The sequence below is a fragment of the Argopecten irradians genome, chromosome 15, assembly GCF_041381155.1.
Source record: "Argopecten irradians isolate NY chromosome 15, Ai_NY, whole genome shotgun sequence".
Taxonomy (NCBI): domain Eukaryota; kingdom Metazoa; phylum Mollusca; class Bivalvia; order Pectinida; family Pectinidae; genus Argopecten; species Argopecten irradians.
In genome coordinates this window covers 11,883,133-11,900,634 of record NC_091148.1, presented here as the reverse complement: position 1 = coordinate 11,900,634, position 17,502 = coordinate 11,883,133, and the positions used below count along the sequence as shown (strand labels likewise).

The 17,502-nt window shown below is 35.3% G+C and overlaps 1 protein-coding gene across 3 annotated transcripts in view; it reads left to right on the top strand.

Moving 5' to 3' along the window:
* The window catches only part of LOC138308844 (nuclear receptor coactivator 7-like), a 47,927-nt gene that overhangs the window by 15,764 nt on the left and 14,661 nt on the right, over positions 1 to 17,502 (top strand). For all 3 annotated transcript variants that reach the window (XM_069249870.1, XM_069249869.1, XM_069249871.1), the window contains exons 3-9: positions 8,775 to 8,812; positions 9,252 to 9,469; positions 10,195 to 10,302; positions 11,118 to 11,225; positions 12,307 to 12,501; positions 12,798 to 12,979; positions 14,015 to 15,279. In XM_069249870.1, the coding sequence (XP_069105971.1) occupies positions 8,775 to 8,812; positions 9,252 to 9,469; positions 10,195 to 10,302; positions 11,118 to 11,225; positions 12,307 to 12,501; positions 12,798 to 12,979; positions 14,015 to 15,279 (2,114 nt within the window). The remainder of the gene's footprint in view (positions 1 to 8,774; positions 8,813 to 9,251; positions 9,470 to 10,194; positions 10,303 to 11,117; positions 11,226 to 12,306; positions 12,502 to 12,797; positions 12,980 to 14,014; positions 15,280 to 17,502) is intronic.

Sequence of the window (17,502 nt, the reverse complement as noted above, 5' to 3'; positions counted from 1 at the left end):
GACTGAGGGCCAATACTCAAGATATTGCACTGCTCAACTTGTCTGCATGCAATACAGCCAGATTGATAGATCTAGAAGCGAGATAAAAAATCAATAGACTGCGACGGATAATAAAGGAAGTATCCGATGAGTTCGAGGAGTCTCCGGAGCTTCCCTAATTCATCCCTCATGCTTCTCCGATCACCCGGACTTTCACAGTATCAGACTCAATTGCCAAAAATATTTCTCAGCGAGATGTAAGATAGGCAGCCGGGACCACATGGAGATTGGTCCGATTTCCTTGCGTCTAATTAAGATGTCTTCTTTGCTCTGAGATGGACAGAGTGATCAATACATGAGCGGGGCCTATACACCTTGGTAGACAGACAGGATGTTTATTTCGTGTCAGCGGAGTTGTTGTAGCAGACCTCGGACATTGTTATTACATAAGTGTCTGTTATGGCGGGGTTTATTTGATGATGAAGTAAGAATAAATGAGATTCTGTGTTCCTTACCTATAACCAAGTGGTTGTAGGTTCAGTTTATCAGGCCATCATCATCAGATGGTAGCTAGACTACCGTATACAGTCAAACCTGTCAATAAAACCACCCAAGGGACAGTGAAACCTGTCTATAATGACCTTCAAAGGGACAGTCAAACCTGTCTATAAAGACCACCGGAGGGACAGTCAAACCTGTCTATAAAGACCACCGGAGGGACAGTCAAACCTGTCTATAAAGACCATCCGAGGGACAGTCAAACCTGTCTATAAAGACCATCTGAGGGACAGTCAAACCTGTCTATAAAGACCACCCGAGGGACAGTCAAACCTGTCTATAAAGACCACCCTAGGGACAGTCAAACCTGTCTATGAAGACCACCCTAGAGACGGTCAAACCTGTTTTTAAAATTCACCAAAGGGACAGTCAAACCTGTCTGTAAAGACCACTTAAGGGACGGTCATACCTGTCTATACCAAAGGACATGGTCTTTATAGCCAGGTGGTCTTTATGTACAGGGGTTGAATTGTGTTAAAACTGGCCCTAAGATTTGGATCCTGTAAAGTGATCTTATTATATATCGGTCTTAATACAGAGCTGGTGTTTGCTTATTATAAGGCATGTTTTACTGTAGATGTTAGATTTCATGGGTGTCAAATTTTGTAATTACATATTGTTTCAAAGTTATTTGCAGGTGGTTTTTTTTGCGAATCAACTTTGTCACCTTGAAAACATAATTCACTTATGACAGGGCGTGATATATAAACCCATGATTTTTGGGGAAAAAAATATAAGGTATTTTTCGCAAGTTTGGATGAATTTGTAAATTACAGAAATTTAATAAAAAACACATTAAATTGAAAAAAATCCTTGATTTGGAAGCTGCACACAAGCCCCTGTGTTGAAAGCCAGTATATTTGACATTTCTGTGAGGTCAGTTAACACTGATCCCTGAGCTAAGCCAGCCCTCGTAATCAATGACAAACATTTTCCTGAAGTAAGCCAACACAAGCCCCGATGTTAAAATGTAAGCCCTCACGGTAAAGAGCCATATCTTGAGTTGATTCATCAGCACAAAGTCGCAGATCTATGGATATCGTTGAGTAAAGAGACCTCCTTGGGGAACCCCAGCTATTGTTTCCATTTTAAACTATAGAAGTTGTATTAACATGATTATAGTCTCTCATGGCTGCTTTTGCTGTTTTGTAGTTAATTGTTTCCAGGATTTTTATTGGTAGAGGAAGGAAGTTTTCCTGTTTAAACACTATGCATAGCAGCCTATAGCTGAAACTGAAATCTTCTCTTTCAGCAGTCCCTTATATAGATGTTCAAACCCTTTGTAGGTTTGCTTACCCTATTTACCCCTAAAGACACAAGTAGGCTCTTCTAAATCTAAAACTGAACCAGTCCATTATGAAATATCGGGGGTTAATAATTTAAGCTCAGAAGTAAGAACTAATTATAAGTATATATCACAAATTAGATGCAGAAAGACTGAATAAAAAAAAATGAATGAAAAAAAAGAAATAGAGAAAAGTATTATACCTAAACTTATTGTCTAAGGCTAGTGTTCAGGAGTTCAGGGTTCGAACCCTGATCTGGCTACTAAAGCTTTTCCTCTTTATCTCCTTTCCCAATTTCATCAACATTTCTTAACTTAAAGCAATTTCTTAGCTTCAAAATCTTCATAGGAGAGCATTATAGAAGTAAACGGGAAAAAAATCCTTAGTCAAAAATTTTCTTTAACTTCTGCAACGATTTCCTAAATGGAGAATTTTTTTAAGTTGAGGAAATCCTTATATGGTAATTAAAGTTAAGGAATTCATTACATGGTAATTAAAGTTGAAGAATTCCTTATATGGTAATTAAAGTTGAAGAATTCCTTAAATGGTAATTAAAGTTGAAGAATTCCTTAAAGTTAAGGAATGTTTATGAAACTGGACCCTGTTAGAGAATATTCCTATGTATATATGGAAATTCTGTATGTGCCGAAAAGATGTACGGAATATGAATATTGATGGATTTTGCAGATGTTAAAAACATCAATAGGCAGCTGTCAAGCGAGTAACAACTCCGATGATATATATTGATTACATAATCCAGGATGTTTCCAGGGTCGACGAAAGGTCATCCTTGTAGTGTCATCTGCTGTATATCTTTATATAATGTATGGTGTAGAAAAATGATATTCATTATGAGACCTAATTAATAATATAATATGTTCAATAACAAATCTGCTTGTGTGAGGGAATATTTCTAATTATGATCACTTACAGCTCTAACTCAATTTATGGTTATTTAGTTTCAGGTTGATTGTGTATGTGTTAAATTAATTACCATATCAACTTTCCTTTATAACCAAAACCTGAGAAGTGAGACTTTAAGACTCTTTCATATGTGGATATGAAGGATAGGGATATTCTACCTAAGGGTCACAAAATGTAGTCAAACCCGAGGCTTGCCGAGGGTTTTGCAACATTTTGTGATCCCGAGGGTAGAATATCCCTATCCTTCATATCCACTTATGAAAGAGTATTTTTCTTTCATACATCGACGTTTTATTGCAATTTTACAACTATAATATCCCGCAATTTTGAAATAAATTCGAAGAAAGTCAATTTCCATACATGAAAAATTACGTGATATTTTCAACACAAATTCCGTTGCTTGCATCTTTTATAGTAAAACCAGTCAATTTTGTGAAAAAAATGTTAAAATTTTACAGAGGAAATAGAGATTTTGTTGACGCCGTGACGTCACGAGGCTTTATTGTATAGGTAGCCATGCTATACAGCCTCAGGCAACATGAGTATATTGCCCTAGACCAGCCAGTATTACACGTGTAGGTATGAAAGAAATTACCATATCAACTTTCCTTTATAACCAAAACCTGCGAAGTTAAATGGTTTATATACCTTATTTGCCATAATTAGCTTATCCCATCCTCCTATAAACTTCCCTCCCTTTTTCTGGAGAAGAATTTGAGGTTGTATACATATATATAAACACTTGAGCTCATCCTATCCCATGGATTTAACAATATTTTACAACATTTGATACCTCTAATTCAGATAGCATTGTAACCCATATTACATGACCTTGCGAGTCTTTTCCATGTTAATCACGACATGATAATGCTTAGATAGCATTGTAACACATATTACATGACCTTGCAAGTCTTTACATGTGAATCACAACATTATAATGCATCTCAAAGGATTAAAGGCATATCCATGTTTACTGTAACAGATTAATGTACCATCAATTCAGAAAGATTTGAAATATGGCTGACTTTTTTTCGTCCACAACTTACATTTTGGTTTATTAATAAGCAGCCCCCCCTTTGATACAATTATTTAAGCTCTTTGGTCGCTAATTAGGGTGATTACGGTAATAAGATGTCCTAACATATTATCACAATTAAGACCTTCATCTCTAGGTCACGAGTTCAAATCCCATGTGGCATGAGCTAGTTGCAAGCTACTGACTGCTGATCAGTGGTTTTTTCCCTCAGGTAATTATAACAACTCTGACTTTCCTCCACAGTCAAACCTACCGGTAATTCATCCTTAATTGACATGATACTAAACTTATCAAACCAATCAAAACCAAAAAGTATTAATAACAATTAATTCATATCGAGACATGTGAAATTTATTTTCTTATTTACATTCTTCTTTTCAAATTTAATAATTATTAATATTATGCATATTTATGTGCATATTAATGTATATTATATGCACATTTATTGTTGCAAACACAATTCTGCATTGTGACTTATATTTCTTACATGTGCTTTATATTAAATTGGCTATGTCTCAGTGATATACCAGTATACTTACCGGGTAATTATATCAACTTAATTATAATTAGCTATAGGTAGGATGCTTATATTTGTTATTTTATTTTGTTGTTTTTCATGGTATGGAGTTAAGAGACCATCAAAAATGTATATGTTGGAAACAAAGAAAAATGTGTGTTATGTATGAGGTTGATGCGTTATGGACTGGATGAGATCAATAAGAACCATGCAGCTTCAAGTCTACAGTCAACTGATTATAGATAATCCCGTCAATCATTAGTATTTCTGTCTTAAGCTGTTGTATATACATTCACAACCATACAGACCCAGAAATATCATCAAACTTAGTAGTATACAGTTTAAGCAAAGTCATTTCATTTGCTTAATTATCCCCCATGAAACGTGTTTGTGAGGGATATTGTTTTTGAGCTCCGTCTGTCGTCTCTCTGATATTCTTTTTTGGGCTATATAACTCTAAAAATGTTCAACGCAGCTCCTTGAAACTTTCTGTATACATCAATCAAGTGCCCTAGTAGTGCCCTTTGCTTAATTGCTGACCTTCCATTTTGGGAATTTTTTCATTACCATGGAATATTAGTTAAAAATACCATACTTTTACTTTTAGTTTCTGGGCTAGTAATCCAAAACTTCATGAAACCATCTGTTTATATCAGACAAATGCCGTAGTTGTGCCTTTTGCTGTTGTGAAACTTCTGTTTTGGGATTTTTTTCCATAACCATGGAAACTCCATCAAAAATACCAAATTACTGTTTCTTTTTGTTACCTGCTGTTTATATTTTTTATTGCTTTTACAATACTCGCATACATTTAAAGTTACCTTTTTTTCTTGGTATACATGTACTTGAATAATTTTTACTTTGACCTTGATGCATTTGGGTTTTATACCAAACGGAGAGCGTGGGGGTTAATACCCCACTTTGCCGCTCCTTGTTAATATCTTAATTTTATCTGAATTCTTATTTACTCTTAGTGGGTAATTTTGCATGTGGTTTCAATTTATTTAAGCTATATTCGCTGTTTTATGGAAATCGGTGAATTCAAAATACCAACAGATATATGTTTTTGCAATCAAGTGTTTTTGCTGACACCTACAGAATTAATGCATATATACCAGTACTTCAATTTTAGTCTTTGCGAACTTGTGAAAAAAAAATCGTGAAATTTAACTGCCGAGACAGAAAGTCTGTTTACACTATTTGATTATCCTGCTGTGATCTGATCAATATTACTGCGGCTATAGATAAAATTCTATTCCATTTCCATGTGGTGATTACACTCAATCCATCATTATTTCTTATTAATGTCTTTCGCCGTGACACATATTGCCTTCAATATCCAACCTCTAAACCAATATTTGGGTCATCAAGACTTGGATTATCATGAGGCGAGTGCTTACGGGTCAAACAAACTGTTATACAGACAATAAGGATCAATGGTTTGCGTTTCTTGATAAATGAGTTAACAGACTGGTCTGTACTGTTGTATTATTAATTATTCTCATTTTTGACCAAGTACATACAATCTATGTAATAGGAAAGGAGAAAGAATCAGCTTGCCAGAAAAACTACCCCAGGAAACTACCTGGGGGGGGGGGGGGGGGATAGATATGATTTTTATACCGGACCTTGAACTCAATGATAGTCCATTTACCAATCATTTTTGATAGTATATTCAATCTAAATTAAGTTTGCTGGCCCATGTGAACCATAATAATATCCTGATATTTGAGAAATGACGTTCAAATGTTGAATTCACTGTAAAGTTTGGCCAATGAAAATAATTTAAGAAATAAAGTTAAAATGTTGAATATAATTCAGTTTAAAGTTTGGTCAATGGAAATAAATTTCTTCAAGTTGATTTGGATGGGTCTTTAAATTGTGTATGATACTAGCTAACAGTATGGTACGTGATCTGGTGAACATTAGGGGGGTAGGCATTCGGTATATAAGAAATACTTCTGTTTGTAAACACAATAACAAAAAGGTCAATATACTTGAATGTTTTTATCTACTTGGCTGTTCTTATTATACACACTAGGTGAAGTACTATACTATATAAAGTGTATACTGTTATAAATAACGTTATAAACACATATAGCCTGTGATTGACCCCTGGAGTGAATGAACTTGTAATACATACAATTATACATAATCAAGGTCACCAGTGCTGTGGCCCAGTCAAAATAAACAAGGAACACTTACCTCATTTACAGACATGTGAGCCCAGAAATAAGATCAAGAGTTCATTTACGGTAGAAAAGGTATAGAATTTCAGGAACATAGGGGCGGTGTGGTTTTACCACAATTGTTAAAATGAAGAGGGAAAAAAAAATGGCCACAGATTTTACCCACATATGGCGGTAAATGGTCGCCACATGTGGTGGGGTAGTGGGTAGTGGTAGAATGTCACCACATATGATTAGAATGTCACACATGTGTAGGGTAGTGGTAGAATGTCCACCACATGTGGTTGGGTAGTGGTAGAATGTCACCACATGTGGTTGGATAGCAATAGAATGTCAGTCATTCTTTTATCACTCTATCCTCAGAACACATGCAAGGCTCCTTTGAAAATTAGACAAATTAGACATAGGCTTTAAATCACACAGACACCCTCGAAAGTTCTTTGAGGTGGATGTCTTAAGATTTGTGAAAAATGTCAGAGAGACTTCAATTATAGCTGACACAAGGTTGCCATAGTCTCTCCTTAGAACATGGAAATGAAGAAGTGATTGAAGAGGAGACTTTGATGATTACATCAATACATACAGCAATGATTGCTTCAATTAAGACCTTCAAACCTTTGCGAGCTAAGTGTGACTTGTATCAATAAGAAAACAATGACATTGGACATGCAATGATCATGACTAGTGTGTTAGCAGTGTAGGCCAATGGATCAGTGTGTGCTATTGATTACCATTGTTAATGTTGGTCTGAAAATTAACATTGTATTGAAGAAGAACACAGTAGTATTGAGTATATTTTACCGCTAATTACAATTAAAATAAATGACCTTGACTTTCATTCAAGGTCACAAGGTTCTTAAAAACTTTTTAACAGGCCTAAATTAACTCTTGAATCTTCGTTTGAGAACATATACATGCACTTAGTTTTCTTCACTAGATACTATGTAGGAATTTTGAAGTATAAATAAAAGTGATCATGTATCACATTTTCGTTTGTATCTCAATGAATAAATAAAAACGATCATTTATCACGGGATTGTGACCCAGGACGCTACCGAACGACCTCAGACTGAACTTATATTTATTCAAACCCTGCTATAGTAAAATCACAGGGAAGCTATCATCAGTTGACATCGTCTTAGAGGTCAAGTGGCCAAATTTGGGGGCTAAATAAGGGTAATTGCTCCAGCTTTGTGTCGCTGTCGTCTTTGCATGTGTGATTGAGTGTTGTAGATGATGCATTGATTTTAGAGTATCTCTTGGGGCTCCTTAAGGGGAAATCAATCATTATTGCATATAATTGGCCAGTTGTGTCTATGTATAGATAGATGAATGTCTCTCTTGAGGCCCATCAAGGGGAAATCAATCATTTTTATGTGCAATTATAAGTGGCCAGTTGTATATATGTATAGAAAGATGAATGTTTCTCTTGAGGCCCATCAGGGGGAAATCAATCATTGTTGCGTATAATCATAAGTGGCCAGTTGTATATATGAGGCCCATCAAGGGGAAATGTATATATGAGGCCCATCAAGGGGAAATCAATCGTTATTGTGTATCGGTGGCCACTTGTATACATATAGATGGCTGAATAGATATCATAGTCGCTCCTTCATTGTTGTGATCACGGAGGATGAAGGAGCTGATAAAAGCTTTCTGAAAAACTACATTGAATCATGATTGTGAAATGAGATTTTGTATCTATCGGTAACTAACTCTTCCATTATAAGTTTAAGCTAGCTATATACAAATGCAGTCGTGATAAGATTCACAAACTCAATAAAAGCCCTCACTTCAGTTTTATAACAAAAAGCGTATAGATTCTTCCTGGGTTGGAAATATAATCACTGATAATATGAAACAATATTTGTTCTCTTTTGATCATTTTACATTTTTCTAAAGACAATGTTTGAGTGAAATTTTAACCTTGACCCTGGTCTCGAATATCACATTGGTTTTCTACTGCTTTCTAACAGTATCTTGATCATGCCATTAATTAAATGTTGATTCAAGATAATGTTGGGTGTTCTAACATATATTACAATCTTAAGTCCTCCACTTCGGTGCAGGTACATGTGGTTGCAAATTTGAAACTATTGTAAGACAGTCTCTATTTATAGGTATTAATTGTAGGTTGATGTTTTTTTCTCCAGTAAGAAAGACTCCAGCTTCCCTCCAACCCCTATAACACACAGGGGTGATATGGAGTTCACCATGTTAATCAATATAGTTATAAGCATCTTTGTACTAGGTTTGATATGAACCGTTTACTTTATGTTTTTCAGGTTTCGCAGCAACACTTCAGAATCCTCAACTGGTGATGGTAAGTTGAAACATTTTAAATAAAATTTGTACGTTATAAAGAAAACTGACAGAACTGAGAACACATATTCAGAGAACATGTGTACTTTAAAGGTAGAGTCAGAAAAAAACCAACAACTTACTTTTGCTTTCATAAACATGTATATGTTACAGTAATATTCATACCAGTTGATTCTTACGCATGATCAATGGTACTGTATTCGACCCAATAAGTGCCCATGTCCCTAGGCCTATAAAACTCTTTCCTCCTTTTGAGGCCTCATTTCGATTTCCCAGGCATAAATAAAGAGTAAAACTATTAAAACTGTATAAATTTGCAATAATTTCATCTTATTAAGAACTTTTTCATTTTTATCATTTTTTATTTGGAAATGTGATATATTAGTTGAATATTAGTTTGAAGTTTCATCCAGTTTAAGCATGCTTGTTTCTATTTTTAGACTCAAAAACCACATGGTACACTCACTCGATGGACCTTGACCCTGACAGCGAGTCAGAGGTCACAGACCATTCAGGGGCACATAACTCCAGGCCAGTGTCAGTCAGCTCTATCGAACGACAATGCTGGCCAGTGTCTATCGAAGACAATGCTGGAGTTCACAAAGTACCAGATAAAAAGCCAAAGAGGTTAAAACCGGATGGTACTGACGAGTACTCTGTAAGTCTAAGAAAGAAAAAAAAACCAAGAAAGGAATAAAATACAAAAAAAATCTACAAATTTCTTAAGTTTGTGCTATTATTTGCATACCCATCAAGCTCAATCTACACCTCCTTCCCCCTCCCCCAACCCCCCAAAAAAAGAATTGAAAAAGCCTAGAAAAGAACAAAATACAAAAAAAATAATGTACCTTACAATCATATGCATGATATGGTAATTTATTTGGTATGGTTTTCATTTGGAAGCTTTACAGATGCTCCATCGCTGATGAATGGTATTTTTTCTCTATCAAAAACAGGAGCAGATGAATTAGTATTTTTCTGCAGTTAAGAAAGTAACTTTACAGCATTACAGAAGTTTGAGCTTATTTTACTTCAAGATAAATATATTAAAAATAATTAATGCGTCATGAAAATATCCATGGTACTATGCCCTACATGGAACAAAGTACTGAATATTAATGTACATGCACCAAGAGCAAAATAAATTATTTTATATGTATTTTTGTATTAATTTGATTGAAAAATTTTGGTTTATACACTGCCCCTGGTGGAGCATCTTTAACATTTTGCAACATGTTTTCATATGTAATGTAAAACAAATGTTAAATGCGAAAAGCATTTTTGCACTAAAAGTCCCTCACGTAATTAACATGAATTACCTCCTTGTCTAAAATTCTATGTTAACTGTTTATTAAGTAATGTTTGATGTTTTGATATTTGTAGGTGAAAGACTCGGATACGTTAGAGAGTATAGCAGCTTTCTTTGATACCACTCCATCGGAGCTGAAAAAACTGAACAGGTTAGCCAGTCGACTGATATTCCCAGGCCAGGTGAGTCGACACGTGACTGTAGAAGCTGTAGTTTGTCTAATACAGTATCATAGGGTATTCCATCTTTGCATATTACAGAGTTAGCTCCCTTGCAGGTAGGTATCGATTGTTACGTCAGTATTTTATGAGCGCAATTTACGTCGCTTTCTCCGAAATGTATGACATTACACTCACAAACACGTGATGTAACAATCCATACCTACCCGCAAGGGTAGATAACTCTGTAATATGCAAATAAGGAATATTTTGTGGGGAAAGTGTTGAATATTCTACCATGACCTTCGAACTACAGAGCATTATTACTATGATGGGTGTAGTTTACTGTCATGTATTGTTACTGTTGCCTTCAATCTTTGGACCTTAGTGGATGAGAGGTTAAGTTGTCAGAGAAACTTATGGTATTGGCTGTAATAAGCGCCCAGGACGCTTAAAAGTTGTAACAAAAGGTGCAAAATATAATCTGTGGACGAAAAATGTCAGCCATATTTTAAGTATTTCTGTTCTGATGACACATTAATTTGTTACAGTAAACATGCATATGCCTTTTACTTTGAGAAGCATTATTATGTTGTGATTCACATGTAAAAGACTCAAATTTTAATGGGATACAATGCTGATGTTATAGAGCCATCACATGTTGTAAATCATGGTTAAATCCATAGTATGACAGTGTTTATACAACTTCAACTCCTTCTCCAAATAAGGGGAGGGTGCTTATAAGGGGAGGTGTGCTAATTATGGCGAATAAAGTATATTAGTCCTGTATCTCGGGACCCTAGTGACTAAGAGGTTAAAGTATCTTTTACTCTTTTTAGGTGCTGTTTGTTCCCCAACCAGAGGAAACTGTTGAGGAAGTAAAACTACCTCCATCTTCACCAAAGGGAACAGCAGCAACAGAAATAATGGAGGATCGACCATGTATGGTAGGTATAAGGGAACAGTGACCAAATATGAAAACATTTTCCAGGTATGGTAACAGTAACTAGTTATGGTAGGTATAAAGGAATCATTGACCATGTATGGTAGATATAAAGGGCATATTGACTAGATATGATAGGTATGAAGGGAATATTGACCAGATATGAAGGGACTATTGACCTGATCATGATATGAAGGGAATGTTGACTAGATATGAAGGGACTATTGACCTGATCATGATATGAAGGGAATATTGACCACATATAAGGAACTATTGACCTGATCATGATATGAAGGGAATGTTGACCAGATATGAAGGGACTATTGACCTGATCATGATATGAAGGGAATGTTGACCAGATATGAAGGGACTATTGACCTGATCATGATATGAATGGAATATTGACCAGATATGAAGGGACTATTGACCTGATCATGATATGAAGGGAATGTTGACCAGATATGAAGGGACTATTGACCTGATCATGATATGAATGGAATATTGACCAGATATGAAGGGACTATTGACCTGATCATGATATGAAGGGAATGTTGACCAGATATGAAGGGACTATTGACCTGATCAGGATATGAAGGGAATATTGACCAGATATGAAGGGACTATTGACCTGATCATGATATGAAGGGAATGTTGACCAGATATGGTAATATTGACCGTGTATGTAAACCATAGGTATTGAACATTAACTTAGGTATGGTAGGTATGAAGGGAATGTTGACCAGATATGAATGGGATATTGACCAGGTATGAAGGGTTATGGACCAGGTATGCAGGGAATATTGACCAGGTATGGTAGGCATAGAATGAAGCATCTTTCTCTGCAATAGTAAACAACTTCTAAATACCATTTGTATCAGGGATATACTTGATATTTGAAATTCTACCATTTAATCGTTAGATAACAGGTTTTAAAATTGAAGATAATTTGGGGATCCAAATGGACATAAACCATACAATTCAAAGGCTAGAACAGTCCATTATAAATTTTCAGGGGTGATCGAGTTAGAGTATATTTCATTCACCCCTGTTTCCAGAGATGAATGAATGTTTGTGTACCTTTCTAGGACATTCCATTAGTAAAGATGGCTGACAAGCCTCCGGCAAAGATCCCGGGTCACATAGAGCGCCAGACCTCGACCTCGTCACACAGTTACGACGAGTCACCACAGAAACTTTCCGAAGAGGAGGCGAAACAGCTGGACCAGGAATGTCATGAACGCTTCATCAAGGTCGGCGTAAAACACATCACCGATGGGCAGGTATGTCATTACCAGAACCAGGGCCCAATATCATGAAATTTATTTATGTTCTTGACCTTGACCTTTATTGACCTAATGTTCGGTATGTTAGTGTCATAACTTGATCTACCTGGTAGCTTTCAGTTTTAACCTCGACCTTCATTCACTCTGCTATTCATCCCTGAAACACATTTGAACTCATATTATCAAAGATTGGAACAGTTCATTATGAATTTTCAGGGTTGAATGAGTTGTAATATTTTGTAAATTGACGTGACCTTGACCTACATGTCAGTGTAACCTTGACCTTTATTTAGGGAGTGGTTAGTGGAGTACTCCTGGTGACCCCAAACGCTGTCATGTTTGACCCCAATGTGTCTGACCCCTTGGTGTTAGAACACGGCGCGGAGCGTTATGGTGTGATAGCTCCCATGGATATGATCGTCAGCGCCGCTATGTACCACGACATCGCTGCAATGAGCATTCACGGTGGCAAAGGGTTAGTATATACCATGAAATTTTGGGTAAAACTTCAAATTATGTGAAATGTGAATGGTAAAAAATTTACTTGATCATATTGTGTTTGGTCATGACCCTTAAAACAATTCGAATACAAGGGTTAGAAGATCCAAAAACCTAATGGGTAAGGTACAATTTACAGTCGAATAATCCCACCTTTCTGTGATTGTGACATTAAAAAATCACGTTTATATGATGTCATATTTACAGGCATGTTGGATTAATGTACTGTACAATGTACTTTACCAAGTTCATATTAACGAGTTAAAATTGTATTCTTTAAAAGAGATGATAAGAAATTATATAAATTATTTATTAGATTATATTTGTAACAAGAGGCTGTTCATTATAGCTGTCATCTTAATTATAAAGTAAACATTTGCTCATTTATGTCTATGATTAATTGGAAAAGTAAACAAAACTATATAAGGAATGAAAATTAATGATAAGATAACTTAATTGCCATTTATATGTCTTAATAGACATTAAAGGCCCACTACCTTTCCGAAACGGCTTTTAATTTTTAAAATTGGAATGTAAAACAAGATCGATAATTTTGTAGAGTCGCAAAAATTATTAACTTACCGTTAATACTACATATTCATCACCTTCTGAACGATTTGTTTAAAAATAAATAAAATGTTTATTTTCATAACGCGGGTCGTATTATGTTCCCGCCGTTGTCCTAAATACTGCGCGGTAGTTGACTATCACTGCGCCAGACGGCAAAACAGCGAATTTACTCTCCACTGTTTTCATATATTACGCAGGAAATCTTGCATATGTTTGGTGTCGTAACCTTATTTTAGGTCATCGGTATGCATTTTCTGATGTTATTAATGTTTTTTAAGAAACCTTTATATTTTGCTCCGGAAAGGTAATGGGCCTTTAAAATTTATTTTGTTTGATCTTATATATATTTATTGATAAAATTTTTGATAAAATTTTATTATATATGAAATGTGAAATTAATATCTATACTCATGATTTAATATTGTTTGTTTGTTTACTGTAGCGTAACAAAAGATGCATGTAAACCAGAGATATACCATGACCTCAGCTGCCCTCTATACAAATCCTGGGTTGAAGGTCACGCCGAGCTAATGAAACAGGACCCACAAGCTTATGCTGCAAAAGTCAAACCACCGAGTCGTAGTGCTACCATAAACAGTGAAATGTCAGACACTGCTAGTTTGTGTTCATGTGGACAAGGTACAAACGCTCCTGGACTTTCTCCAGGGGGTAGTCAGGCCACAGGGGGTCTGTCTCCGGGACGGAACAGTGTCTCCCCGAGCAGTACAGGTGGGTTGTCTCCGTCGGGTAAAACAGGTGTTCAGAGTGAGGCCAGTCTGTCTCCATTAGGACAATTCAGATCTGGGGCTCCGCCTGTCAATCAAAACCTTAAAGAGGACGATGATTTGTTACTTGATTTAGGTATAAAGGAGGTGACATCAGAGGCGACGGGTAAATCAAATGAGGGGAAAGGTAGAAGTACCTCTATGGATGAATTCGGAGATTTTATTAGTGCTGATCCATCTGAAAATAACCAATCAGAGCATAAGGATATGTCACATGATAAACTAGTGGATGTTGATAGCCAATTTTCCAATCAAACCGTCTCCACAGCAGAGGCAGATTGTAAAATTCCAAATTCCAAAAAGGAAGATAAGTCTGATTGCGACGATGATCAGGAATTATCTGTCGGCAATAATACTGATGCAAGTTCTTTTCATCTTGAGAACACGGTGGCTGTCGATCGTGTTTTGTCAGCGCAAACCGCTGTGGTAACAGAAAACAGTGAAAATGCTGAAAATAACTCTGCAATGGAACAAATTGGAAATATTGTTTATCTACCTGTTTCGGAGGATAAACAAGGGGAGGTAACTCTAACTGACATGGAAACGGCACAGGACAGACTAAGTAAGATCAGCGTGGATAAGTTTGAAGAGGAGGACAAATCTGTTTCTGAACCTATGGACGTCCCGGGATCCAACAAAGTGTCGTCCGCTGAAGCACGACAGTCTGGATCCTTCGGGTCCTTCAATGTATCCCCACACTTGAGTGCATTCGTTAATTATGCAACCGGACTCTTTAAAACTAATCCTGATGTCAAGGATATCGCTGATGTAATGTCAGAAATGGACGCTCAAAGAGACAAAGACGCTGAATGTCCAGTGCCAACTGATAATAACGGTCAGAAAAGTGTCGTAAAGTCGGGATTGGAAGTAGAAAATGCAATAAAGCTAACAGACAAGCCGACGCTGTTCCAATCTTTTGATGGTATGTATGATTGAAGTTTATATTGGCTCATAGACATTGAAGATTATTAGTAGATAAAGATATTTCTTAAATTTTGGAACAGAAACAATTTAATTTTTACAAGTAAAAGTATAATTTTTAGGCCTAGTTTCAGGTTAACCCTAAGGTGTCATATATAATGGGAATTGATATCAGATATAACAAACATTGAAAGACCTGACCAATCATACTCAAACAACTTTATATGAATGACTTGATCTAGTTCCTAATCATGATCAAATGTTAAATAACAATTGTGTATTTACATTCATCTCAGAATGACAAGATAGAACTTATTATATTAACCTATTTTTTAGTCGAGTGATTTTTTTGCACCATATATTCAAATAATAACAACATATATATAATATATGATCTTTCAGTATCAAGCTCACAAGTTTCTTCATTTAACTGCATTTTGTCATTAGCATGGATGATATTCACTGATTGTATCATTATTTTGCTTTTAATCTATGTGTTGAAAAATAGAAAACGTGGAATTTAGATCCTCTATTCTGACAGTGAATGAGATTACAGTGAAAACAATTTTGGCTAAAAAATCTTATATTATAATTTTATGTATAAACTAGCTGGGTATTCTTTTAACAAATTCCTGTCATCATTTTGAAAATCAATGTGAATCAGTTGTCAGGTACTGAATGCTGGACAGTTGTTTTTCTCTGGGTACTCTGTACTTGGTGTGCCCATATATTTAAATTAATAGTCCATTCTAGGTCTAGATCTTCTACCACTCAAGTTGAAGAATGGTATATATATGAACTTGAATGTAGAAAATATATTCAAGGAAAGTTTTACTTACATTTTTGCATAATGAACAAAGAAATAAGCAAACCATCTTTTAATTAACATATAGTGAAACATGGTTAAAATGAACCTCTGGGGATCAACAAAATTATTTTGATAGAAGCATAAAGTGGTTCATTATACTCAACAACTTTAAACTTTGACATGGAATGACAACATCAATGGAACATTGTAACTGTGTTTGTTATAAACATGTTTGACTGTACACATTATGAAAGATTGTTTAAGTTGACGTTGATTTGTACACACGCGATTTGTTATTATTCGCTCATTATTTTGTTTTTTGTTTTCTTGTGTGTTATACCAGGCATTGGTAAGTTTTGTGTCTTTGATGTTGTGTTTTATAGATGGACATTTTTTAATACCTCATGTTTATAACAGTGTCTATAACAGTTACAACAGAACACCACTAAATTAAATAATAATTTAAAGAGGAGGTAATAAATTTGTGAATTACTTATCATTTTTCGGAATTATAAAGAAATGTTTTTCCCTGTGTCAGTGTGAAATATGTCCCTCAGGAAATATCTTCGGGTAATGAAACTTTCAAATCACCCTGCTACTGAGGAAATAAATGCATAATATCTAGATCATTTCTTTATTGACTCTTCCAAATCATGACTGGTATAATGAAATATTATACAAATGATGTAAAATCTTGTTGAAGTTTACTAATTATCGCACATTAAGCAATCAACCTTGCTTTCTGGCTTCACATCAGCTGCCAGATTTCTTTGAATTCTTGTACTGGACCACATCTATAAAAACTCATATATTATGAATGTTGAAATAATGTAAAGTTATCAAAATTCATTGGATAATTTCTCATAGTCATTTCACCCCTGAAATGTTATATTGAACTGGCCTAGGTCACCATGACCTTATGGTCTTGTCTTTGATTTAGAAGAGCTAAATGTGTTTTTAGGGTTGAACGAGTCAATTTATTAGTATCATATACACATATCGTTTTTCTTATAATAACCTCCAAATTGTTGTGTATTTTGTGTAAATGTGTGGAATTTCTCTTTACTCACTCAGAATTCATACTTATATATAATCATTTGACTTTGTAAGCTTGCTCTTTAGCTTTAACTTTGTCATAAAATTGATCACTGTATTTAGGGTAACTGATTTTGATAATGCATTTCTTCATGAGGCTTTCCTTTTTAGATGAAGAATCAGTTAATAATTGTAAGGTTGTTTACTTTTCTTTGAAACAAGACAACTGAAGATCTAGAGTATGTGAATGAATTTGGGGAACTGTTGTATGTTATATCGACTATCATTCAAATTTTTTACGAATATCGACTATCAAGCCTCCTTCAGTACTTACAGTACTTTGATTTATATGCTTGATCTGTTTGAGACAGTTTGACTAGT